The sequence below is a fragment of the Gallus gallus genome, chromosome 1 (assembly GCF_016699485.2).
Source record: "Gallus gallus isolate bGalGal1 chromosome 1, bGalGal1.mat.broiler.GRCg7b, whole genome shotgun sequence".
Classification (NCBI taxonomy): Eukaryota; Metazoa; Chordata; class Aves; order Galliformes; family Phasianidae; genus Gallus; species Gallus gallus.
The window spans coordinates 138,244,381-138,272,151 of NC_052532.1; the positions used below are offsets into that span (position 1 = coordinate 138,244,381).

The 27,771-nt window shown below is 36.0% G+C and overlaps 1 protein-coding gene across 3 annotated transcripts in view; it reads left to right on the forward strand.

Moving 5' to 3' along the window:
* Window positions 1-27,771, forward strand: part of MYO16 (myosin XVI) — a 366,647-nt gene that overhangs the window by 201,925 nt on the left and 136,951 nt on the right. For all 3 annotated transcript variants that reach the window (XM_004938536.5, XM_040662650.2, XM_416950.8), the window contains exons 14-16: window positions 2,737-2,842; window positions 5,099-5,216; window positions 10,171-10,318. In XM_004938536.5, the coding sequence (XP_004938593.2) occupies window positions 2,737-2,842; window positions 5,099-5,216; window positions 10,171-10,318 (372 nt within the window). The remainder of the gene's footprint in view (window positions 1-2,736; window positions 2,843-5,098; window positions 5,217-10,170; window positions 10,319-27,771) is intronic.

A 27,771-nucleotide genomic window follows, 5' to 3' on the forward strand; every position in this document is an offset into this window, starting at 1 on the left:
TTGACAACTTTGATTTCCTCAGGTTAGCGTCACCACATATATTCTGTTCATGTTACTCATATATTTATATTTCAAGACTAGAAACCTCAGTCACGGAGCAGGACCCAGTTTCTTGCTGTGGTACCATGCAAACTGAGAAGAAATTATCCTGGCCTTCCAAAAGGTTTCTATCTTTTCCCTGGATACACACAGCTATCAGAATGGGCATTTGTATTAATAATGTGCATGCTTGAGGGTGGAATGTTGAGGGCCTGGCTTCAGAAGTTCATACAGCATAGCAAGCGTATCTGATCTGAATCTTTCTTTAAAACTGTTAGGAATTTTATATGAAACAAATCATGTTGGAAGTTTTCCAGCATTTCTGATTGTAATCCAAGTAGCACAGGAGTAGTCTTTGTTCATTTTAACTATTACTGCAGAATTGGTGAGAACTGTAAATGGAACAGGGCCAGTAAAACCATGCCAGTTCTGTGATCTGAAGTGATAGGTAGCTCCTTCTATATTTTGTCACAATGTCCCCCAAGCACATGACTTATATGATTAATTTACATTGGAATTGACATTTACCGAACAGTAATGATCCAGTTAAGGAAGCTGTCTGAATTCAGAAATAAATAATGTGAATATCAGAATGATAAAGATACCTACCAATGGATATAAAGGGCAGTATGCACTGGACGAGGTGTGGGCTGCTAGAAATTTGATTTTCAAACATACAAGCACTTGTGCTCAGTGACATTGTGTGTAGCTGTGATAGCTAAATTTCTGAGATATTTTAAGTGCAAAGAAATTCCTTATAACCTGGAATAATTGATGAACCACTGTTGGCAGTCGTGCAGATATCCTGTGTTATGATGATAGCAGGTTGCGGCTGTGATTTTGGTCCAAGTGTACTGTGGAGGGATAAAATTGTTTCATATCGTGGCACCCAGGTCTCAGTGGAGTGGCTCATGTGAGTGAGCAGCAAGAGGTGTGATTCAAGATATATTGATATTTGTCTGCAAGCTCAGTGACCTTCTGCATAGTACAGGCATAAGGTCTGTAATTTGCAAGAGTATGAAGTATGTCTAGGGGAGGAGCATCACAGGACTAATGCCCTTGTTTCACTCTTTTCTTCTCCTGTTACTGATGATAGTATAAAAGAACACGGAATTTGGACACAGCCATTATAAAGGCAGAAAACTAATGCTACTTCTTAGGAAAAGAGTCAGCTTTGTACAATTAACATTCAGAGAGGGAATCCATGCTTGAGAGTGATATCAAGTGTAATCTAATATGAAATGAGTTGTTGTAGGAAGTCAGAAGCTGAAGATTTAAGCAACGTACAGTGCACTAATGGAGCATCCAGTCAATCCCATTATGATGCTAGTTTCACATTTGCTATGGTGCTGACCTTGATTTCAAGAGCTTTGTTTTAAGACCTGGTTTAAATATGGCTTTGTGACCTATTATTTGAAGGCTTTGTGTGTCATATATCCAGGTTGCAAACCTTGGACTACAAACCTCCTACAGATACCAGCAGGAGTTTGAAGTCCAGGGTCAGCCTCCAGCTTGTTACGGAAGGAGGACATACTTAAAAGCAACTTGATGTATCACTTATAGTAATGAGAAATCCCTCCTGACACCTAGAAATGCATCTTATCAGGCAGACAAGTATGATATCCACCAGAGCTTCATGTGTGTCCCATAAGAACTGACTGAAGCGGCCCCCTTTTTTCTTCTCTCTTTTGTTTCTTCCTTTATTTGTTTTCTCATTTGAGATGAGACTCTTACATGTAGGGCAGTGGCTAGGCCAGTAATATATTTTGCAGCTCTCTCATTTTCATAAACTAGCTTACAGACTGACCAACCAGCATGGTCATTGTACTTCAACTGGCTGTAGTAGAAACAGCCTTTAAAATGTGATCAAGCAGGTAAATGAAGGGGGAGCATCAAATTACATTTTGTTTGGTTCAGTTACAATATAACAACTTCCAGTGCTTCTAAGAAATTTCCTTAATTGGGCTCCACTGACTTTATCCTCTCCATCTTCATACTTACACTGCACCTCAGTTTGATACCATCCCCCATTCCTTCACTTTCCTGTTTGTTTGGTTTTTTTTTCTTTTGTTTTTTTTTTTTTGTTTTAACTTCCCAGCTTCCTTGGTCAAATTGCCTATTACCTCGTTTTCTTCATTCTGTATTTTCTCTCAGGAATTCTTCTTGTTTGGAATATATATTTCACATCATGAACAAGAGGTTAAACATCAGCTCTGTGCCAGCTAATTCTTAAATAATGTTTTTTATTTTATTGTCTTTTTTATTTCCTTTCCCTTCTTCCTAACATTTTACTTTCTTTTCTTTCTGACTCATGAGATTACCACAGTACTGTTTCCCCATCTGCAAAGAACCAGGCAGTGTAAGCAGATTCCTTTGCTGGTCAGATGATAAAGGAAGAGATAAAAACTTGGCTGTAAATACCTTCAAAATGGCTTAGATTTGGTTGGCTTGGCTTGTGGTACAAGGTAGTATAGATAGACAGCTTTGAGAAACAGTGTCAGTATAGTAAGCCTGTGTATCTCCTATGTTTTGTTCATGGGTATTTGCCATCCGTAAACCTTCTGTTATTTCAAATGAGTGTTTGACTGAGATATCTTAAATCCATTCCAACACAAGTAGTAGAAAGCATAAATAATATCTCAGATGTGAAAATACCCAGTGATTCCCCCCTCTCTTTCTTTTCTTGTCACTTTACAGTGGAGAAAGTGGTTCTGGGAAGACTGAAGCCTGCAAGCAAATAGTGAAGCACCTCACTTGTAGATCTAGCTCCAGCAGAAGTACATTTGATACAAAGATTAAACATGTAAGTAGCATTCTGCACACTGGAGTAGAACAAGGCAAAAATCTGTCCTCTTTATTTGCAAAGTCATTTGAACAGCAACGAGAAAGACATCTGCTGTGCAGAATTTTATAAAGGGTTTATCACTACATTTCATGTCAAAGGAGGTTTCTTTCCTGCCTTGACCTGAATGGAAGCAGGATTAAATTCATACTGATATGATGAGTGGAAATTAAAAAGTGGAGTCCAGTTTTGTTTCTATATATTTTAGTTATTTTAGGAAGCAGTGTTTCAGTGTGATAAGGTGCAGCCTCCTAAATATGTACTGACTGGCTATCGTAAGTAAATAAGTTTCTCTGTGTGGTTGTAGTGGTCTTTTTCCCATCCAAGGAGTGCTCGGACACCCGAAGCAATAGTATGTGAAACAGAAATTGGGAAGATGTGGAAGATCTGCAAGGAGTTGTAGACTGAAGTTGTTGACTGAAGTTACAGACCTGGTATATGTGCATTAAATATGGAATAGACAAGAGTTCTGAAATGTTTGGTCAATCATATTTGATTTCAATAGCAGAACCAAATTATGTCCAATGCACACTGTGAAATCAGGAGAATCTGTTTTACATGTCAGGTAAATTAGACTCCATGCTAACACATTGTAAGTGTAAATTTTTCATTTGACTGAACATTGTAACTTTGTGAATAAAGAACTGAAAACTGTGTTTAGGATAGAAATGTGGGAGCAGTGGAAATTGAAAGGTGTGGGAAGTAGTCCTGTCTTTGCTGAGACTTGTCTCCTGGCACACCACCTCACCAGGTCCTTTGGCAATATGTACCGGGAACCATTCACAATGCAATGTCTGCCCTGCTTTGCAAATGAAAGAGATGCAAATGTGAGCCCTACCGTGTCACATACCATAGAGGTTAGAGTCCTAGTCTTGTTTAGTCAAGTAATATAGAATTAGGCATATGTTTCAATGACTCTTAATCAATACAGATAGAAGAGAATCATCCTATATTAAGAAAAATGAGTTGCATTTTGTCTACAGAAGGATTCCTTGTGAATAGCTCAGATGGGATAGCTGGCTTCAGCTATCGGAGACAGGGGAGGTAGGTGTAGCAGATCCCATCCAGGGGGAGTCACATTATAGCTCTGTTTTAGTTGCCTTTTAAGGTGTTTTAATGAACACAATGACCTGAATTTGTGCTCGCTGCAGTTATACATAGCACCATTTAAAGTTACTGAAGCCACACTGGTCAACTAAGTGCTGAATTAGCCTAATTTATGCAAATACACCCTAAATCTCAATACTATAAGAGTGGAACCAAAATTTAGTTCACTAGTTTCTGCTGCCACCTACTGCACCAATAGCTGTTTTAATTAGTAGCACTGAAAGGTCTGATTTTCAGAGCTACAGTCTGTGACTGCAGCCACGTGTTACCTATCTGTGTCCCCCTATAGTCCACTTGCTTCCTACATCTTCCCAGCAGGTTCATCCAGCTCCACCAAAACACTGTTAGAACAGCAATGTGTTGGGACCACACTGTGTTCAGTTTCTTGGGATACAAAAGAGGAAAGTGCTGAAGGGAATTCAACAACAAAAAACTAAGTGTAGAGAAAATGTGGAAGAGGGAGGGCATATTCCATATTTTTTATTAAATTCAATGTTTTAATAATGCTCTTTTAACGATAATTGTTGTGACTACGAAGATGTCATATGGAAATACATTAACGAGAGATGCAAAAAATAGTCTGAATCTGTTTTTTCCTCTTTTTTTAAAAAATATGAATATAGTGCTGAAGAAATTCCATTTGAAATCAGTAATTTACGCCATTTTGTTGTGGTCTGGGATAAAACAAGGGCAATTTTGGCATAATATTAAGCTTGTAAGTTCCTTTGGTTGGTTATTAGTATGAACTGACTGTATCTTTTCAAGCATAAATGCCTTCAAAGACTCTAGTCTTCTTGTTAATCCTCCCAGCTGTGGCCATGTGAATCCAGCTACTTGTATCCAGACTGGCTATAAGGGCACAGCTCAAGGTTGGGCCCTTGTCTTTTCCCTTCCATTCACAGCTCCCACTATTCTGACAGCACTTAGGTGGGTTTTTTTTAGCTATCTTACTTTAATTTCTATACTGAAAAAAAGAAATCTTTCAAGAAATTTGTAAAATTCCAAGCTAGAAAGTGGTCTTATTTTCTCAGGTAGTGGTCCCGAACCAATTTCACTGATGTTTATTGAAGTATTTTCTCTTATCACTGCTTTACCATTTTTTTCTTGCAGGTAAACTGTGTCTTGGAAGCCTTTGGACATGCTAAGACACCCCTGAGTGATTTTTCCAGCTGTTTTATAAAATATTTTGAGCTACAATTTTGTGAGAAAAAAAAGGCATTAATTGCAGGTAAATATTTTAAATGTCTAATGACTATTTTATGATTACTCTCAGACTAGAAGGTGAGGAGTTGCAGTGTGATGTATAAGTGGTTATCAACTGACTTCAAGTATGTGAAAAAGGGAGTTTATGGAGTGTCAGAGGAACATGATTCATAGCACGTGAATTCACAGCTTATCCGAAGTAGAGCAGTTATTAGAGGGAGAGAGCTGCTGTGTGCAACCACCAGGTGGCAGAAAAACACAAGAAAAAACCTGACCACTGCAGTTTCCTCTTCCATTTCCCAGGAAACAATATGCCTCTTCATTTCAGAGACTAAGCAGACTAACAGTTGTGTATCACTTTACTGACTGATAAAAGTATCGAAGAGGTTACTTTCTGCATTTGGAAGTATTGTGGTATTGGGCATTTTAAGTATCCCTTAAGCTTAGCTGTTAACCTCAGGGCAGACAAAAAAGATATGCTCTCTAATAACCAAATTCGAAGTTGTATATAAATTTGAGCTTCCTCTGAAGGAACTAGGAATCATGCTGATGTTTCTTTCTGTTAGAGGTGAGAGTGTGGACATAGTACTGATGCTTCCTTCTGTTAGAGGTGAGAGTGTGGACATAGTATCTGCTTGCACTGTAAGTGGGAGTCTTGTGACTACCAGCACACATTCATTAGTGATGAAAGTGGATATTGAGCAAAAGTTCTGTGGATTCTGAAAATTCTGGTCACCTGAGCCACTCTGGGAGAAATTTCATTTCTGGTCTCTGTAGGCCATCAAAAAGTTACTCTGTACTAAAGTGAGAGGTGAGTGCAGATATAACTGATCCTCCTGGATAGCAAAGCTGTGGGGTGACATATTTTTGATCCAACTAACTTAGATTTCACTGGATAAACATTTCAAAACTCCTCATTTTTAAAGAAAGTCATTATTAATATGTGTTAGTATGGTTTTTTTTTTGATGTTTTTTATTTTTTGATTGATGGTTTTTCTATGTTCAGCGTCAACATATGAGCATTATGAGTATATGAGCATTTCAGAAACATAAACAGCTTAATTTTCATGGTACATCTGTACTAAGGTTAAGTCACCGATTTCCTCGGATGAGGATAGTGTGGAAGACTTAATGCTCTGTGTTCAGCAAATTTTTGAGTGCTTTGCTGTCACTGAAAGGATCTGATTTTCTCTATCATATTTGCTAGTTTAATTCACAGCCTTTGTCTGTGAATGATATTAATATGGAAACAGGTAATCAGAATCTGATGTCAGTTTTCTGATACATTGGTGCTGTGCCTTTATCGCTTTGAAACCATTGACACCGAATGAGAAAACCTAGGGTTGAGTCAAGGCCATGAACAATTATAAACAAATTACTTATCTGCCCAACATTCTTCATACACCTGAAAACTGCATAAACTACTTAAACTAAATCTTTGGTAACCAAAAGTTCCAAAATTTGTTTAAGAATGAGAAACTCCAGGACAGAAGAAAAGTAAGTACATGTATATTGCAGTTGCTTATGCTGTTTACATTTCATTGTAGATGCTGGATTTTCTAGGCCACTGCTAAGCATCAGTTTTGAATGAAATTGCCCCTGGCTGACATTACAATAAATGAGAAAAGAATCTGGCATGTTGTCTTTGCCTGGTTTAAATCCTACCCAATGATTCTGCGTATTTATTTGCAAGATTATTTGAGGCAGTATTTACTGTCTCGCACTGTTTAAGCATGAATGAAGAGTGTAAATATACAGAGCACCTGATTCTGCTGAGATAAGACTTTATAACTCATTTGAGGAAACTGGGCTAAGTATGTCTGATCTGTAAAAAAATATTAAGTGACACGAGGCTGCCTTCAGCAAAGGGCTTAAACTCTTTAACAGACTGAGCTTTGAGGGAGAGGTTCAAAACAGTTTACTTAGGAAAAGGCACTCTGAGTACATACATATGTTTTTATTATACAAGACAAGTTCAAGGTAGCATCCTTTGCATTTTAATTGGAACTGGATCAACTTTGAAACAGCTTTTTGTTTGTGCTGAAGTTCTTCCATGCCTGGACCTTGTAAATGCCCTGACTTTTGTTAGGGCATTTACAATAATAAGATTTTTTCTTGTAGAATACAAGACATATAAGATTTTTTCTTGTAGAAGAAAGTCCAGCACACCTTCAGAACAGAAATTTTGGCCATGATTTTCATTTGCAGGCTTGATTACAAATGTTGCCTTGAGGTTTTGAAAACAAGAGTGGAGCTCTTGAGTGTGGTTCTACTAAAACCCATTAGAGACATCCATAGAGGTCTGTGTATCTCCTTTGACTCTGGTTTGTGATCAGAGACCCTGCGGCGTTATGCTGAAATGAGACTTTTACTGTGATAAGTAGCTTTATGGTAAGGTGCCTTCCATTGCTTTCATCCAAGCAAGTGGAGGAAATATAACCCAGATTAAGTTACTGTTCATTGTGACTGAGTAAGATAAGGCAGTGGGAACTAGTAGAAAGTGATACATCAGAACAAATTTAGAATAATCTACAGGCCAGTGGTTTTGTTCTAAAGTGAGCTCATACATAACAGAACTTGAATATGGACCTTTTGCCAAAATATCGTAATCGTAAGCAGTGCTGCACACCCATTGCATGGTAGTGAGAAAGGATTACATACCTATTTCCAGAAGTAAAATTAATGTTTTTATTTTGGAAATAGAAGGGCAAATGATCCCTAACATAAGTTGGCTTAAGTCCTGAGATGCGTGGCAAGGCCTCTCTGTGTTTCCTCAAACAACCAAAAAAGGTTAGGAAAAGAAGATCAAGTCTGAGGAACTTGTTCTCCAGATTTTCCAGACTTGCTTTTCTCATCTTCACTATTTGAAAGGATAAGTTCTTATTTGTTTGTTTGGTTTGTTTTTTTAAGTTGTCCTGAAATGGAAGGATGTAAAAATTTGATTTGTAAAAAGAGGCAGAATGAATTTTGGCCTGTGTTTGTTGCAAACATTTTTGATCAATTAAAAAAAGAGTTTAAAACATGATTTTCCTTTTTTTGATGTAAGAAAGACTGCAGCCAAGTACGTTCTCTGATGAATTTTTGTACCACATTTCGTCTAGGAACTTTTGAATGTTATTTTTTTCTTTAGCAGTGGCTGTGTTTAGCAGCAAAGTTTTTGAGAAAGCAGTGTAGTTTCAAAGAATGCATAGCTGGAAGATTTCACTGGCCACACTTTCAGTACAGGGTCTGCTTGCTGACTGCAGCTACTCAGTAGATCGACTGATTTGTTAGAAGAAGTGCAAGTTCCCTTGTACCTGTAAGTATAGCAGACATTGCACAAACACAACAGACTTTGCTCTAGAACTCCATTATTTTTCTGTTTTATTTCACATAGATTAAATAACATATCATTTTTCTTTATAGGAAGGCTGTGATAATTTTCTTTCTGAGTTAATTTAGTTTCATTAAGATGATTCTTGCTGATCAGAAAATTTGTCAGTTCTTAACAGCTATTCCTACTGCTGGAGATGCTAACTGAGATGAACAGTATTTAGCCTTATTTAAGTGGGTGACTTGAAGTAGCTGGAAAGTGCTGAATTAATCTGTGTAATCTAAATAAGTGATGTTGCCTATCATTAAAGTTAAATGTATTAATTAATCAGATGACTTCCAATATATTTTTTCTTGCTTTTATTAACCAGTGAATGCTGAAAACATCTGAGTGGTGGTTATGAAAGCCTTAGTGAAGATATTTGCACAGAAGGAAAAGTGATTGAGGATTAGTAATGGCCTCTTTTAAAATTAGTTGATGGTAGGGTTACTTCTGTAAGAAAAAAGATACAAGAAGAATAAAAGATATTTCAGTGCTTCCCATCTTTAGAAATCTTAAAACTCCAACTCTGCCTTCAAAATTCCAGTCCCTTGGGCGTTTGAAGTTGCAATTCTGGATATACCTAGAAATGCAGCATTTTTGACTGCACTGAATAACTGAGTGCTATTTTATGCTTAATCCCAGTTTTCTTCAAAAAAAGGGGGAAAAAAATGCTACTGGATGCACATGCCAGTATTTGTATTATGGAGCATGCAGCAACTGCTTGTAGAGTTGGTCGTCATCCATACCATTGGAAGATATGATTTAATACACTTCTATGTTTGCATTGTTTCAAAAATATAGCTCCCTCTTTGCTGAGAAGTGCGTTTTAACCTCTAAACTTAACAACTTTTTCCAGGATAGAAGTTCTCACTAATACCCTGTAAAAGCTGTGCTGTATTGCAGGGATTGAAAAGCATTAAGTTGCAGTGTAGTGTACTGCATCCTTATCGGAGGTGCCTCTTTCAAAAACTTTAGAGAGCATGGAGTTATGTGTGATCCTATAAGCAGCATTTCCATAGCCAAGTCATGGTTGAGTTCTTCCTCCTTCCCCTTCCTTGCAGATGTGTTGATTCACGTGGCTTTTCATGTGGCAAGCTCATCATAGCCCTTCTGAAATACGTCTTTTCCCAAGTACTGGTTAGTGAGCTTGTTGACGACCAAGTTGTCTTGTTGTAGCCATCTAGAACTTAAGTGGTTTATCTGTACTATTAAGATGAGCATTCTTGAAAGCCAAGAGAGAAAGAAGGAATGGATCCGTGGACTGTTTTTCCAAGACATCTTGAATCTTTCTTACATCTTTCTTCATTAAGAGGGGGCTTGGAATTCTCAGATAGATACACTTGGGTGAGATTACTAATAGCTTTTCTCTTAGAAAATCTTGCCAAATATGGCAACTGGTTCCCTAAGAAAATGAAATGAATTTTAATAGAATTAGGATTGTATATATAATTCTATATAGAAAATCATGATACTATGAATGGTAATATTTTTTATATCATACATACATCAAACTGCTATATACAATATTTTCTGTTTTTCAGTGTTGCAGTGTTGAATGGTTTAATGTATATGAGTGTAGAGCAATCAAGATAACACTGAATTTATTTGTTTGTTTCTTAATCAGCTAGAATTTATACATACATGTTGGAGAAGTCTCGTGTCATTATGCAACCTCTCAACCAGAGTAATTTTCATGTTTTTTACTTGATGATGGATGGTCTGTCTGCTGAAGAAAAATACACACTGTACCTCAGTAATTTGTCTACACACAGGTAGGAAAACAGTTTGATATTTAGTATTAATATTTTGCATATTTTAACACCTCTGAGCTGTTGAGGTAGATCCTTCCTCCAGTTGTTAACATTTGTATTCTAAATCTTCAATAATCTGTAAAGTTATTTACTATTGAGTACATGTCCACAAGGGTTTAATTGTGGAGCACGTCTTGTCTGTTAGGATTATTGCCATAAAGAATGAAGAAGAAGAAAACTTCTCAGTTCTTTATTTTTCCATTTTCTGTGGACTAGGGTTACTTTTCTCCTCTCTTTTTCTGATGAAATATTTTGTCTTCAGGAAAGGCTACGTCAATAAAATAAGACTTTTCTTCTGGAATGTGTTGATTTTGGTGAAATTTCACCATATAACCTGCAAATTCAGTTTACTTCATATTGTTATGAAGAACAAAAATGAAGTTTTGACTTCTTTGAAACCAGGAATAGGGTTTGACATCCAACACGTAAAATTAGGTCTTTGTGTCTCCATGTGAGTTGATTGTCTTGGCTCACACTGACATTCAAAGGCGATTGAGTCTCTATTGAACTGTGTGTAGATTTACAAGTGGATACGTGTTTCAGGGTGAACAGAACCACGTCTGTGGATTCATAAACTGTACATCCTGCTTAATTATAAAGATTTGTATATAGACATCTAAATGTAGTATCTCTAAGTCTGAATATACACCAAATATTTAATATAATAAGAACTTGTTGAATTTTTCAGGAATGTCTGGGGATACTTTGAAATTTATTGATTCAGATTCTTTTGGAATAAAGGCATATTCCTGGGTTAGATCATTTGCCTTTCTTTTTTCAGTCTTTCCTCAGTTGTTCCTAAGAAATATGGCTGAAATGAGAGAAGCCTTGTTGTCATTAATAACCTCCCCTTCAAGTGTGCATGTTTATCATGAGAGTTGTAACTGTAAAAAGACCAGCAGTAGTTAAAATAACCTAAAAAGAGTGCTTTGAGTTTTTCATATTGGAGCCTTATTCCTGTGGGCTTTTCTTTCAACTTGTCTATCTCTAAGCTACTTAGTACTGCTTACTACTACTGTAGTACTGCTACGGTTTGGGCTTGTAAAGAGAAAGATACAGCATTCATTTTTGCAGAAAAACTGTTACTTGATTCTGATCATGTGTTAAACACTAATCTTTAGGCTACTGTTGTTAAGTAATGTTTTCATCTGTTAACACATTTTATATTATACAGGATAGTATAATGCCCTTACTTTGAAGTAACCTGACGCTAAGTTGCTATACTAAACATGACCCAGTTCAAAGGAGGAGGAGGGTGTTAAATTCTATGGTTTTAATCTTTCAAAGACCAAAAGGGTTCTAATCTTTATTTTATCGCTCTTTTAGCAAAAGTTTTTTGGAATTACTCAGTTTATTCAGAAAATAAAAAAGTTTTAAGTAATTTTGCAGGAAGGTTTAACAGGAAAGAGCTTAGCTAAAACATGAATAATTAAATTCACATGAACAAAGCTTTATCTGATAAGATATCTGATAAGCATCCAAAAAGAATAAAATAGCATTTCTAAATATATGTCTGTACACTGAAGTGCCAAAGCTTTAGAAGTAATTTATAGCTGAAAATTTGCATAAAGCTGCTTTTTATCAATAAAGCTTTGCTTTGGCTTCATCGAGTAGATTTTATCTTGTATGAACAAAAAGAGTTCAAGCCAAGAATTTCTTTCCTTAGACTCCTGCGTGTAAGAGTTCAGTGATTGAGATTTTTCTCAATTAATGGAGTTAAACAAGGGGGAAATTTCTACTGTGACAAACTCATACATGAATCAGGAAGGCAGAATTTGGCTTCTGTTACCAGTTCGTGATTTCTGACTTAGCCCAATTTTGATGAGCTCATATTGTTCTGGTAACATCAATAGGTGAACTGGTTATGTTTTCTGTAAAGAAGTCCAATCTTGACTCTTACAGCAATTTTAATTAGATAATAAGCCTTCTGAAATTATAGGTGGTTCATAACCAATGGCTTTTTAAATACTTTCTGTTCTCTTTACATTGTTTAAAGTTGCAAATTTAGGTAGAAGATTAGTCAGTCTTAATAAATGATGTCTGTTAAGACTACAAGTTTTTTTTTGTGATTTGCTTAAGCCATTGCAATAGGGAAATGAGATGTAGCATTGATTTTACATTCTCATTTTAAGGGAAAGTACCAAATTAATATAATTGATACTGGTTGTGTTTATACTTGATGCTACAAAATGTAAGAGGCAGTTCAAGTGCAAAGCAACTTACAGTCCTCAATTAAGAGTTGATGTAAATAACATAAAGGGAAAATCCCTCCCCTTTAGAGTCACTGAGAGTTTCAATAAGGCTGGGGTTTCACCCCAAGAGGGGAATTTAATAGGCTGTAATTCCACGGTGCTTGATGCTTTCCTGGGAGGGATGTTGAGCTCAGAAACATCAAATCATGTGCTTGCAAATATAATGACCATTAGGGCAGCATGTGATGAATGGGACTGGGCCACGTTCTCTTGAGCCTAATATAGCTCAGTGAGCTGTATAAATGTGTGTATGGAGGGGTATGTTTCCTGCTGTGTCTGCACGTGGATCATGATGGATAAGGATAGAAACAATTTCCGAAAGGTAAGATCACTTTTCAAGCTTGAGCAAGGGAACTATATCAGATAGAGTCTCCAAAGGGCAAGTCAAGGCTTTTTACTTAACAGCTACACCTCTGAATTCATTATATTCTGAAGCTGATTTTATCAGCAGATCTTAGATAGAATTTTCCAAATTTTCTGTTTACTTTGTGTGTTTCAAAAGAGCTGCAGAACTTTATTTTGCTGATTGTATGTAATACAGGAGATGTTAGAGATTTTATTCATTTACTCTTGATTTGTTCTTTTGTCTGTCTTTCTTTTCTCTGAGTGCTGATACTGTCCCGTTACTATAAGCATTGCTCTTCAGACACATGAAGTTTAGGCTCATAGACAGGGTATGTACTACCTTAGTGATGATTCTTGCAACCAAAGTGAAACAGAGAGGTGACAATGCCGATAGTTCAGTTTATAAGTGGTCTTCAAGTCTGGTGAAGAAAGGGCGCTACTCAGAATGATTAGAAAGAAAAGAAAATAATATGGGAAAGTTCTTACAGAAGAGAGTTGAAAGATCTGCTTATATAATTTTGGATCATTGGTTTCGTATTTTCATTCGTATCCCAAAGCTATAATGTATAAATAGCAATAATAGAATATCTTTGTGTAATAGGTGTAAGTACTCAAATATACTGTCATTAAAAGTCATGTTGTCACATTTCTATATGTATATTAGAAACCGGAAGTAGCTTAAGGCTACTTAGTTATAGAAAATTGTTCCAAAAAAGATTGTTCAACTTGATGTCAACATTTTTGTTTGCTTGTTATCCTAATTAATTGTATTGTTGTGGCTTCTGATAGGCAAACTGATACCATACTCTCAGCACTGCAATTATTGTTACTGATAAAGGGCCAGTTTTCAGTCCTCCCTTGTAATGTCAGATCTCTGCCACCCAACATGTATAGGTTTAATTATATTGTTTGTAAATAAGGTGTACGTGTAAAAATTAGCAACTTCAGCTTGGGGAAAATGTAAATATACACACTCATGTAGAAACTGTACTCTGGGTAGGGAATACATTTTGTGTTTGTAGCTCAGACTGTGCTGTTTCCAGGTGTGTAAAGTTTTCCCTTCTCCCACAGCAGAATGTACACTGCAGCGTGTGCTCTGCCTGCCTGTGTTTCTCCCACTCCTTAAAAGCAGTGAAATTTGTTTGCCACAATAGCTGTAAATCAGGCCACAGAAGTGATTTTCTTTTAGAGGTTTTCAGTGCAGGTCCCAATTCACTGTCAGTGAGAAAACTTTACATTAATTTCATGCAATTTTAGTGGAGTGATTTAATTTCTTGTTAGAACTGAAACTGATCAGGAACTCTTTGCTTGATCACTGAGGAAATCATCCCCCACTTAAATGGTAAAGTTTTCTTTTCACAAAGGACTTTGACAAAACAGCAAAGGATGGTGAATGAGATGCTAAGTGCAAGACTTAACTTTGACTTTTCTGTTTGTTTCTCAAACCCCTTTTCTAACAAGAGCGTATACAATGTGAACAAAATGGGGACTATTCTGGGGTCATCCACATAGATCCTCAGTCTACTTTTCTCTTACACACAAGAGCTCAAGATTTCAAGATAGTGAGTGGCCACTAACCCCAGTATTGCCCAGTTCAACATAACCTGGGAGTTAGCCTTTATTTTCTAACTGCTGTTGATAGAAAACCAGGATGACATTACGTGTTTCCCTTTCTTCCTTCCTTTTTTTTTCCTTTTTTTTTTTTTTTTATCTTCAGATGCCACAGTTGATCATTTTCTCATTTAAAAATAACAGAGAGAAATACTCATCTTGAGCACTGTTTAACTGGTTTTCACGTCTGTGATGTTTGTTTACAGATGTAGCTGTGGCAGTCTAATGATGCAAGGCAAATTCACAGGAGAAGGTTATTTCTTAATCAGTTCCATGGAACTGTAAAATGAAACATTTTAGATCTATTCAAGTCCTCTAATATGCAATTCTTTTTCCTTTTATTCATGTCTGATAGATCATGTTTTTCTTCATAGATATTTACTTTAATTTAAACTTACAGTACCCCCACAAAGCCTAGCATAGATTTTTATGCAAACATGGTTATGCAATACCATTTTGATGTGTTTACTTTGTAAATTACCTGTTGCTGATAGCTGTACCTGATGACTAGTGGGAAAGCCAAACAAGTGTTAGACCTCTCTTACACATTCGGTGGGATCTAAATACTATGAATGAAATAGCTAAATCTGGAAGGGTTTAATTAGATTTTCCCACAGGTCTTAGTCCTGCTTGAGTAATGATTTCCATATGTGCCCCGTTATATCACCTTACCAAAGTGCGGTTAGACTTTGTATGCTGAAGATCACTTTCACCATAAGGTAATCGTACCAAAATTCTCAGTCTCACCCCAGGAAGTCCAGTGTTTAGGATATATGACCTTCACTGTTGAGGTTTGTCTTTATTGACAGAATAAAGCTCCAGGCAATTAGAAGAGTGGCATTCATTGTATTTAAATTTAGATGGAAGGTAAAGATCACACTCAGGTTCCTCAGCTGTCTTTCGTTTTTCCATTGTAGATGTATGGGCATGGGAAGGAAGAAAAGCTGTGACAGGAGAGTCTAGGCTTATTATCCCTGCCAGCTGCATAGCTATGGGTGGGAGGTTTTTCTTGGCCATATCTCCTTTGCAATTCATCCGTGCAAATAGTAGCAGACTATCATTTTTACTTTTCTTTAAGTATTGTTTATTTTTCACTCTCAAACAGTTTTATTCTGCCTCCTTTAAATTGTGAGAGTCCAGTGGTATTTCCAGGATTTAGGCAATCCCGTGTAATGGACAGAGAGGAGCCAGGGCAGGCTCATCTGCACAAAAACCAAGGCCTTGAAGTTTGAAAGGGCACCTGATGTTTTACAGAGGATAAGTCAAAGACTGGGTGACTATATATGGGTGATTCTCAAAAGCAGTATCAGTATATGAAATTAATGATCTTGCCATTGTCATACTCCAACATACTTTTTTTTTTTTTTTTTTTTGCAATGAATGCTATTTAAATGTTAATTTTCAGGTTTTTTAATCCTGGAATTATTACCTTTTTATCCTGGAATTTTTTTCCTTGCCCAAAGCCTGGAGCATGCTGAAAGGAAGTTACCCATCATTTAGGTATCCAAGCTCAATTGTAATTCATGTCCAATACAATTTCATTCTTTTTTTTTTTTTTTTTTTGTAATCACTTTGCATAACAGTTGAAGAAATTAGAGTTAAATCTCAGATTGCTGTAAAAAAACTTACAAAATATTTTCTGCAGTCATTAGTATTTTTTTTAATCTTGAAGGTGCACTCATTCTTCAAAAAGCCTGCATTTTAAGTGTTTGAACACATACAAGACAGTGCAGTGGTACACATAGAACAAGCTATGTATATTAGCATGCAAAGGTCCATTGACATTTAAAGATTTTTCAGGCATGTTTGACCAATTTTCTAACTAATGAGATAATGGAGAAGACTCAGTGTGAAAGTGCAGCTCTAAATCCAATTTCCAAAAAATTGAGGAAGCTGATTTTTACTGCTCCATCAATGAAGATAATCTGTACAAAATTCTGATGTTCTTGAAGTTTTCCTGTGGTCCCAGATGAGAAGTATAAATGCTTCAGAGGTGAAATCGATACAACACCATATACGGGAACAGACATACTTACAGCAGCTGGTGACAAAAATAACTTCGGTAGAAGTTTTGATGAGAGATGGAGGGTTGGAGCAGCTGTACAAATTTACAGGGATGTAAGGATGATAAGAAATAAATAATTTGACTAAATATGGAAAGACTAGAAAATCACTTATTCATTTTCTTTTCCTGTTCTTCACATTATTAGTAATATATGCAATGCTTGACACTTTGCTTCATGTAAGTTAACATGTATCCAAGCTAAATCAACTAATTTGTGTTCTCTCTCTGGGAAAAAAAAAAAAAAATACCCAACAACAGTGCCCATACAAATTTCAGTTTGTACCAATTTGTACCAATGCAGAATCTCAAATAAGGTTCAGTATCACTAAATATTAAATCACAAATAGAATATAATTTGCAGGGTTTTTGTTGTTGTTGTTGTTTTTCTCAAAATACAAAAATTGGAGATGTTTTTAAGCTTCTTTCTCCCCAGAATGCCTAAGGGTATTTTTTTCTTTCTGTTCTGAGCACAAGAGTCCTTCATCACAGAAAGTCCTGAGTGTTGTTCTTCCAAAAGATGAATTCTTTACAAGACTTTTGTCTTCCAAAATATGCAGCCTGGAATATATATTCTCTTACATCTTGCAAGAATTTCCTACTTCCTGCAAGCATGTATTGCCTTCATTAAGCTGATAATTGTAGTATCTCACAGTTTACTTGAAGCTTGAACAAAATAATAAGATAAGCTGCCTTTTAAGATTTCTGTATTCCAGAGAACTAAACAAAACTGAAAACCTAATTTATTTGTACAGTGATTTTGTTGACCATTTTTAGTTCATGTGTGTAGTCAACTTCATTGAGAACACTTTGAAAGTTCTTTTGTTTTAGTTAGTTCTGTTCTCTTTATCCCCTTTGCCTTCTTACGCAGGGTGAAGGACTGATTGCATCTTAATTCTAAGCCACTGTTGTACTCAGATGAAAAGATTTAAAAACAAATTTGCCCTGTTTTTTATTTCTTCTCCTTTTTTATGATTCCAAATGGGACAATTCAAGTAAATTCTAATGTTCCAAAAATGCATTTCCGTGGAAGGCTGGGGCCTCTCCGGTGTCTCATGTTGAGAAAATACATCGGTCAGACATTCTTGAAAACAGAAGTGTCAAGTTTTGCTTAAGCTATGGCAAGGTTATAGAATTCTGCTGGAATTCAGTCTAGTACAAAAAGTGAATAGGAATTGGTAAAGTACAATGTAAAAGTGAAAACAGGTGTTTTGCTGTTTGTTTCATTTTTGTTTGTTTGTTTTTAACTATGTGTTAGTAAGTAATGTTAAAATTATACACTTCAATCAGTTCCAGCTTCATAATACCATTTACTTATACTTCAGCTGTCTGTGAAAAGCTTTAACTGTGAATGCTTGTTTCTTAACTGTTGTCATACAATACTACTGTGAAAATCTGATATGCAGCCAGTGGTACTATTTTAAGGACAAGATCTGTAGGTTCCGACTGAAGTGAGGCAATTCCATTTACTTACATTCCAGTGAGGTCTGACAGCTAAACACACCATCTGGTTACTAGAAAGCTGATGCAGAAAGAAACAGGTCTAAACTTGCTTCTCTGAGTTTTACATCTATGTAACACGGAATTATTTCAACATCAAAAGAGTCTTCTAAATCTTCTCTGACCTTCTTTGCTTTGCTTACTTTATTTCTTGCATGCCATTCTTTCTTTTCCCCTTTACTTTATATTTACTAATGTGCAATTTTTTTCAATGATTTTTTTATTTTTAAGATTGAGCCTTCTCAACTGAATATGCAACATATTCTAGCCAAATGTGCGTTCACATTTCACTTCATTTTCCCCTGCCCTCTTATAAATTCAGTCTTCATTTCCTCATTTTTTAAACTACTAGCATTATTTACCCCAGTACCCCTCTACTCAGTTTTCCTTTGTCTTCCTCATTAGTGCATATTTTGTGAGTAAATAATGTTCATGGTATTACTCAAATTGTTTTGTTATTTTTCTTTCCCAGAAGCAAACATGAATTCAACCAAAAGAAACATTCCCCCCCTTCCCTTCCTTGTCCTGTTCCTTCTTTGAAATTCAGGCTTTGTTAATTTCTTGGAGCATAATTTTCAAGCACCAGTGTTGCTCTTTTCACTTCAAAGAAGGAAGGGTTGAGAGGCAGTGCCAGTAAATGGCTGACATCTGTGGTGATCTATTATGCAGCATAGGAATAATCATGACTGACTCACTTGGTTTTGTTGAGGATGGACGTCAGAAAATCAACTCTACGTTGTCTTAAGATATATCTTCATGTTGTAAAGTGCTATTGATTCTACTGTTGAATTTTATCCGAATCTAGTGAAATCTGAATTTTTCAGACATACCAGAGATAAAAAAAAATCAACAAAGTGTAACTGAGCTTAGGGGATTTTTGCATTGAACATTGACTTTTTTTTGTTGTTGTTAGTCGGCGGTCTGCTTCATCTTGTTTTGCTTCACTTCTGTTCATCTAAGCTTTAAGACCAGTAGTCTTTTTAGATTTTAACAGAAATTAAATGGAATCCTAAGCAGTGTATTAGTTTACAGAACAAATTTCTCTGTGTTTTTTAGCAGGGCAGATATGATGCCTGCTATGTGTAGAAAGAAACTTACTCCCTAAAATTATCTCTGTATGCTTTGATATTAAGCGAAAAGCTAATTACAGTGTCTGGTACTTGGTGTTAAGTTTAATATTACATCTTTCTAAAAATTGACTCAATTTCATCTATCTTAAACCCTTTATCTGAGACATTTATGGATCTTTACATCCTACATAATACATTTCTACGAGGTATCATTGCAACTACATTAGAAATAATTGGGATCACAGCTCAGGTTTTCAAAACAAAACTGGAATATATGTGTGTGTCATCAGCTTTATTTTGCAAATTAAGTGGCTATTTCTCGCCCTGTTTGCAGATTCCTGCACATCATGCATAAAGTATATGTCTATGTTATTAACTTATTTTGAGTATCTGGCTGTGTAGTTGTTTTGGCTGGTTCATCCTGAATTTGGAGTTAGTTGCATATACATGGGAATGCTTACACTCTAATTACATGTCAAGATATCCAAAATAGTATTTTTCAACTTGAAAGCAGAGGTACCCTAGCCTTGGAGTTTGATGTTTAATTTATTTATTCCAGTTCTGTCATTAGCTGTATATTATAGCATTACTGCTTTATTCCCAAAGGATCCTTTAAGAAAATATCTTTCCAATGATGGTTGGTAATCATTAATTTACATGAAATCCAAGAATAATTTTTTATTTAACAAAACAAAGATAGTAAAATAAGTCTTACACTTAGCTCAGTGTCTTTGTCTTAGGTCCCAAGTGGGCTTGTTACTTGTCTGGCTTTCAGAATAAATGCTATAGAAATTCTGCTTTGTTCAGGAGTGTAAATCTGAAACTCATATTCCTCTGGGTATATTCCTTCATCTGATGTTAACAAACCCCTCTTCATTGTATTATTCTTCATACATATTGATTGAGTAGTGGCAGAGGGTGTGCTGCACTCCACTGACAGAATTTCAGAGATAAAGAAATCATTCATTATGATTACCATTCTTTTCAACAATGATTTTTCTCTAACTAGTAATTCTAACAAGCCTAGGTTGTAGAGCTATCAAGATGTAAATAACCAAATGAGATGTTTTCAGGAATAAATTGTACTTATAGAGTGCTACAGTAAGACCAAGGCCATCCTCACTGTGGTTCTGTATAATCATAAAGGAGCACAGATATCTAATAATCTTTGATCTCTTACATTCTCTTGATTCCATAAGCTGTTCAGAACAGAAAAGGAACCTTAGATCATATGAAACCACTTTCACTTTTGTCTTTTTGTAGCTGTAGCCAGTTTACTTCTGCAGGTTTAGTTACAACCTACAAACTTGCATTTCTGTATTTCACTTGGCATGATAACTGGCATGATAACATTTTCTATTGCTTTGACTGGGAGAGGCTTTTTTGTCTCCATGGGAGTAAGCATGGTATGGAAACACATGCAAAAAATAACATCAGAATTCTATGTCTGTGACATGGAAAATATAGAGTGTGAGGCAGTAAAAATGAAATCTGTTCAATTCAAGAGAAAGAAACAAAATTAGTAATTAAGACTACTAAGATCTATAGAGTACATGTAAGTGCAGTGAGAACAGAACACACATCTGTCTTAATTTTAACAGAAAATTAAATGTGATATAAAACATTGTTTTGAATGAATTGCTTGAAGAGGAGAAAGAAAAATGTGAGTTTAAGTATTATATGAACCAGACGACTCTCCAATTCTTGTGAATTCTGTTGATGAATACTTTACACTTTAAAGTTTCTGGGCCACATTCAACCTTTTGTTACAAAAGAAAGACCTCCAGAGAGCTGTGCAAGTTATAAATATACCTTGAGGCTAAATTTGGTCCCCTGTTGAAGAAATTACATGCCGACTGTTAAGGTAGCCCACCAGTATTTCACAACAGACTGAAAATGATTGTACCTCCAAAAGGTGAAATTGCTATAGAAACCCTACTTTAAAAAATAGATGTGATTACTCACTTATAAAAATAGTAGAGGAGCTCATTTGGCTTTTAGTTTAAGCACAAAATATGTCTCTGCACTTTACTAGGCTGCTAATCATCCCCTATATGGGGGGAGATTCAGTGTATCCATCTCCTCAAACCACTTAGCTATTACACTGCATAAATCTACAGCAATAATACCATTTTGCAATTTCTATTTGTAAAATCATTCTGATACAATTACTGTTGATGAATTTCCAGTCAGAAATGGGTCATTTAAGAAATTATTCCTAGGATATAGCAACCTCAACCACTGAACGTGTCTCATCTCAACTTAATGTTAGATACAGGAAGTGTGATGCCTCACACCATGTTTTGAACTGGCTGTTTCTGCTGGGCTTACTGAGCTAGCCTGATCTTTGAACTATGCTGGAATTACTTCACTGTTACTCTTTCTCACTCTCTCTGAGAAGGTTAAGCAAGGTCAACCCAGCATAGCCTGGTTTTCTTTCCTCGGTTCTTTCATCAGCCATAGCTCAAAAACACCTCTACGCCACAGTTAAATCTGATTTTCTTGAGTTGGTGCCATTTGCAGTTTCTTCTGATTCCTGCTGAAACTGCATGTAGATCTTTTTGTAGTTATAATATAATTACTCAAATTGAGTTTTGTCAGCCTACATGTAGCCAAAGTCATGAGAATGTGTTAATTGAGTGCTAATAATCAGATCTCAGTTTTATACCACTCATAAAAATGGTAGCTTCATTAGAGTTGGCTTCTAACATGATTTTATGCATTTTAGTGCTGGACAGAAGAGTTTGGGAGTATCCTGTGCTATATCACCATCAGCCAGACTGTGAAAATTCCTTGTTCTGGAGAGGGTCTTCTCTCACTCTCTCGCTTTCTCTTTCTTGTTCACAACACATCTCTTGAAATTGCAGGACAAAGTGTTACTGCTGTGGCTACAGTACACCAAAATCATATGAAACTTCATATATTTAGTTGATATAAAAGTTAAGCAATGTAGATTCAAGAATAGTTCAGTAGTTTTTATTCACTTTTGATTAGCAGTCAAAAGATTTAAGTTAGTACAGTTTTGGGGGGATATGTAATTATTTTACACATATGCTAGAATATCTAACCAGGGCAAGCTGCATTTTTCCCAAGTCTGTGCAAATAGCACCTGGATCAGACAAGTAGATACACTGGGGAGATCTAATGGGAGTAGTTTGGAATGTTTCAGGGAAGAAACGTATCCAAGGCTCTGTGCTACTAAGGCCTCTGCTCGTCTGAGATGAAGTTTCAACCTTTCTTGAATATTAGTAACATAGGTGAGAAAATTATTAGAAGAAATCTAAAGAATGACGCAAATCGAGGAAGTCCTCTAAAGAACTCAGTAGAAAATTTCTACTGACTAAAATGATGGAAAACTGCACTGAAACAATGTGCAAGTACCGTTTGAGAGACAAAATGTGTTTGTAACAGCATTTAGAGAGAAATGTAATTTCTGGCTGATGAAAAATGCTTCTAATTCTAAGTTCCACTTTAATCTTTATGAAATTTTACAATAACCAAGTCGTTGCATGGGTTTACCAAGATGGTACTACAGCTTAGCATTAAACTTAGACAGAAACTGCAGCATTCATTTTGACACGAGTTGACTAACACCAGCTTTGTGGTGAGGGTTACCAAGACAAAAAGCAGTGCCAACCTCTTGGAGAAAAAAAAATCTAAGGCCTTTCACATTAAAATGAATCATGAAAATGATGTTATTTAATGGCAAAATTATTATTTAACAGAATAAATTGTTGGGAAACAACTGGGGATTGAAAATGTCATGAAAATTTTGCAATAATGAATAGAACACAGGGAATGTCTATATGATCCTCTTTTGATAATTTTTTCCTATTGAAATCATTGCTAGGTTGGGCTTTATTTTCTGTCACTTTCCTGTCCCAAACACAGGTGAGTTAAAACTGCTACTGCCAGGGAGTGTGTCCTTATATCCTAATATTTCTGAGGATTTATTTGTGTTTGTTTCCATGTGAATCACCTGTCTCCTTTTCCAGGTGCAGTTAGAGAAATAAGATTCACTGTTAAAGAAGCATATGCACTTTCTTGTATCTGCAATACTTCCCCTCATTTTCATCATGTTTGTTCTCAGTGATCACTTTCCCACTATATTTTAATAATCTCCGTTATGTATTCTTTCCATATTTCCAGGGCTAAGTCCTCTGCTAAACAGGCCTCCTCAGTCACATAACAAATTTAAGAGGAGTGGAGCAGCCTCCAGTAAAAAATGTACAATGATTAACTGAACTTCAGATATATTACAGCATCAGATTGATCCTTGAGTCAAAACTGGAACAACAGGGAACATATTATCTCATTATGAGGTTCTGTAGTTTATGGCAGAGCCTGTTTTGCAAACATGCAATTGTAACGCTCTCCAATCTTTTCCTTTTCCAGCTTCCCACGTATCTGAAAAAATAAAGGCATAATTATTCTGCTTTTGTCTTTCTTCTGCATTACTTTTTGTTTTATTATTTTATTTGAGTTTAGATTGTTCATTTCATTTTCAAAACAGTGTAACTTCTCTATGAACTAAATGATACAAACTGCAAATCTGTGTGTAATTACAATGTGATTTTAGTAGTAAGATTGGACATGCGAGTCTCTTTGTCCTATTTGGATGCGCAAGCCATGGAAGTATGGAGGTAAATCTGCAGGTTTTATTTATTTGGGAAGATCAGTTTCTTTTATACAGTGTAAATTCAGTGTAACATATATAACTTACTTACATGTGGCTCTTTAATCAAATTCTTAATGTGTCTCCTGCAAAATTTGCTTCAGGTTCACTGAGCATATGGCTCATTTGTGTCTTGTACTTACTGCCTCAGGAGAGATAAAGGGAGGCAGCCTAGGAGATTGAATGTCAGAAGCAGATCATTCATGAGCTTTCATCCAGCCCGATTTTACTGATGGAGCTGAGAATATGGCAGAGAAACACCTACACGCATCCACCCTGTTGCCATCGCTGTCAGTCTTGCCCTTAGCTGCCAGGGTAGGGGGAGGTGGGAGCAGCCGTGCCTTCCCCTTGACTGAGCTCTGTGCCTGGTATCATGGGATTTCTGACTGTGGGCGAAGCAGGTGCTTCTGTTTACATCGAGATGATGGTCACTAATGGTTCAGAGTAGTCAGTTGCTAAACAGAACACATACACAAATACATACATATTTACTCCAGAAATAGGAATATTCTTGCTTTGTAGAAGGATATAGTTAGGTACTGCACCAACTCGTGTTCATGTAGCTTATAAGACTTTCTTAGCCCATGACAAGTAAATAATTGTTAGCAGTTATTTATATTATGCTATATGAAAGCTTCTTAAAAATGTTTCCTACTTGTTCTGATATTAAGTAATGTATAAATCAGTATTTCAAAAGCAACTTGTGAGTTGGGTGACCTTCACTTCTTTGGCCAAGGTCACAAAAGGGATCTCACTGTTTAGAATTACTTGTTGAGTATACATGCCTGAATACACACAGCCATCCCTTTATATCCAGGAAGAAGAGGGCTTTTCATAAACCAACTCATCCAGAGACTACAATGATATGAAATCAGTTTGAATTATATTAGCAATGTTTTAACTGGACACTAGTGAAAATTACAAGCAGGTTCTCAAAGCACTTTTTTGAATTGTAGATCTGATACTGTGGCTCTTGACCCAGTAAGCTTTATTTAATGAATCAGCATTAAAGATGTAGCCAACACTGATGGAGAAATCCCTTGGGGCTCATAAACTTAATGACATCTACCTGGCAACTAGTGCCAAAGTAAGTCTGAACATGGGAGTACAGAATAACTCTTGATGGTAGGAGCAAAGTTCATACATAATTTCTGAAGCATTTCAGGACATGGACTGGACCAGTTTGCACTTGCTTGCAGACTGACTTATTTTCTTTACGTGTTCATCAGTGCTCAGTATTTGCTACTTCTCTATTATCATCATCGTCATCACCATCATCGTGCTTGTTCTTTAGTGTATATTCAACTTCAAAGTTGTACTGATAAAGTGATTGTGATCTCCTGCATGATTCTGGCCTATGAAATACTGAACAATAGGTATCAGAGAAACAGACACTGTAATGTATGCTGCCATTCTTATTTCTCATCATTTCATCAGGGCTGTGAAAAATCCTATTTTGTTTCACTCCTGTTGTGCATTGTTTTTTTTTGGGGGGGGGGTTTTTTCCTTGAATTAAATTATCCTGGACTTACATTTTCATGGCAATTTTAGAAACAGGCTGGACTTTCTGATTAAAGTCTATTTCACAGGAATATCAATACAATTGAAAAAAAACTGCATGCTTGAGTTTAGCCTGAAGACATTTGGTGTTTTGAGAATAAAGACCGGCCTGTATTTTTTCACTTTCCATTTGAGTATATTCACTATCCATAAAAAATCATGTATTTTATAATACGTGTGCTCTTCTTGATTTGAGGTTTTTTCTTAAGAAAATATCAAGGCAAAACTATTGAACAACATACTGGCTATTTTAATATTTCTGTGCTGAGCCCTGTTTACAAAAGATGTATCTTAACATGTAATTTTCTTGATTTAGAAAAATAGAAACACGAGCTCTGTTTTAGCTATCACCAAAGCTATCTGTAGTATTTAATCTATTTTTGTGCTTACACTTTACCTACTGACATTAACGAAGTTAATTCTTAAAATGCAGGTTTGGGTGCTTTATTACACTAATGTTGAGCAGAAATCTGTGCGCTTAAATGGTTAGCAGTAATTACAGCTCAGTACTACTGCATAATAAGTTTCAAAGGATGTAAATCTTTTTCTGATTGGAATTGGTTTGAAGGCTAAAAACAAATGAGAAAAGGCAACAAAAATGTGCCATTTTCCCTTTAAAAAAACAAAACCCCAGAACACAACTCGAAGCTATTCATTATCATGTTCTGTAAATGTGGCTCACTTCATTGATGTCAACTGTTTTGTTTTGTCTTTATCTCCTTTCTGTTTACATATCAAACAGTGCTAAGTGCAAGGCAGCTTTTCCTCACTAAGCAGAGTACAGCGTCCTCTCACATTCATTTGGCAGATCTAAAGAAGTAAAAGTGTTTGTTGTAATTTCTTATTCTGTGACTCTGAAAATGTAGCTCGTGTTAGTGCCATTTATTTTTGAGAGGTAATGTCCTGTGTTTACATGCTCAATATCTTTTGCCTCAAAATGTTTGAAGAAATTTTGGATAACATATGTAAAACTATGAAGTCATTCATTCTCAGTCTGGTAAAACTGTCCTTAAATTCAATGTTTATTTATACCTAAGTTAAAACTTGGGATGGAGGAAGCTGTCATGGGAATACCTATTAGAAAAATATGCCATTTTTCTGAGAAAGGCTTCACAAATATTTAAAGTGAGGACAGTAAACTGACCTAGTTTTTAGATAACTGATAGTATAAGGGGTAACATTTCATCTGGAACTAACATGTATCTGTGCTACTACAATTTCACCTTAGCTTAAGGTAAAAATTAACTGAGCTGGTACTGTTGAATTTTCAGTGATGACCACTATGCTTAATCAGGGTTGCTGCCCTGAGCTGGATGGGAAGGAGGGATGTGCACTGCACAGGCTAAAGCCACACGCTTTTCACATGATTGTGCAGGTACATGGTTCACTGGGCATCACTAATAAGGGGAAGGAAGGGATTTAGCTTGTTAATCCGTGCTTCTTAATACAATGTCACATTAAATGACACCCATGACACACATATTGGTTGTGTTAGAGCTGGAACTTGATTATGAAATACTGCATTACTCTCCTATGACGTTGATCCTCTTGAGGATTTTCTAGCAACAAAGCATCAATTAATGAAGATTTAAGACTTTGTAATAAGAAAAGTCCAATTAATACTGTCTTTGTTTTAGATATTTAAGCATAGGTAAAGATGAAAGTTAAGTTTTTGTGGCTTACTATGTAGTGTAGCAGGGACACTTCAAATGGTAGGCAGTGCCTTGGGCACTGAAGGCTAGGTCGCTATTTCTACTTGCTGCCTGCAATCCATTAAACTTTTCATCTCCACTTTACAGTGAACCAAAGCGCACCATAGAGTGCCAAGTTTTAACTTACAATTGTTCTTCATATAAACATCTATTATAATACTAAGATTGAAGTGGAATCAGTGGGATCAAACACAAGTTTGAAGTTAGTTAAACGTAGAAGTTTTGCTGAATTGGGAAAACATACAGTAGTGCAGTAAATTTTTCTACTTCACAATACCTAGAAACCCAGAGAGAAAAAAAAAAAAAAACCCTTTACCTCCTCCTTCTTATTCCAGTGGCCTGTAACCACTGAACATGGTTTCATGAGTGCATGATCTGTGTTTTTTCTTAGAACAAATGATGCAACGTTGTATAGAAGTTAGCACAGAAAAGGTATTTGTGTATTTAAAAGTGTCACTTTTTAATTAAGCTGCAACAAAATCCTTCACAACACCAGAATTAGACAAAACCTTCAAATAGGCATATTTGAATCCATGTGGTGTAAGTGATGTGTTCTCCAAGATATGAACACACTGTTAAGTATTGTCTGCTAAAGCTGGAACTTGTCAGCCAGCTCATGCAAAACAG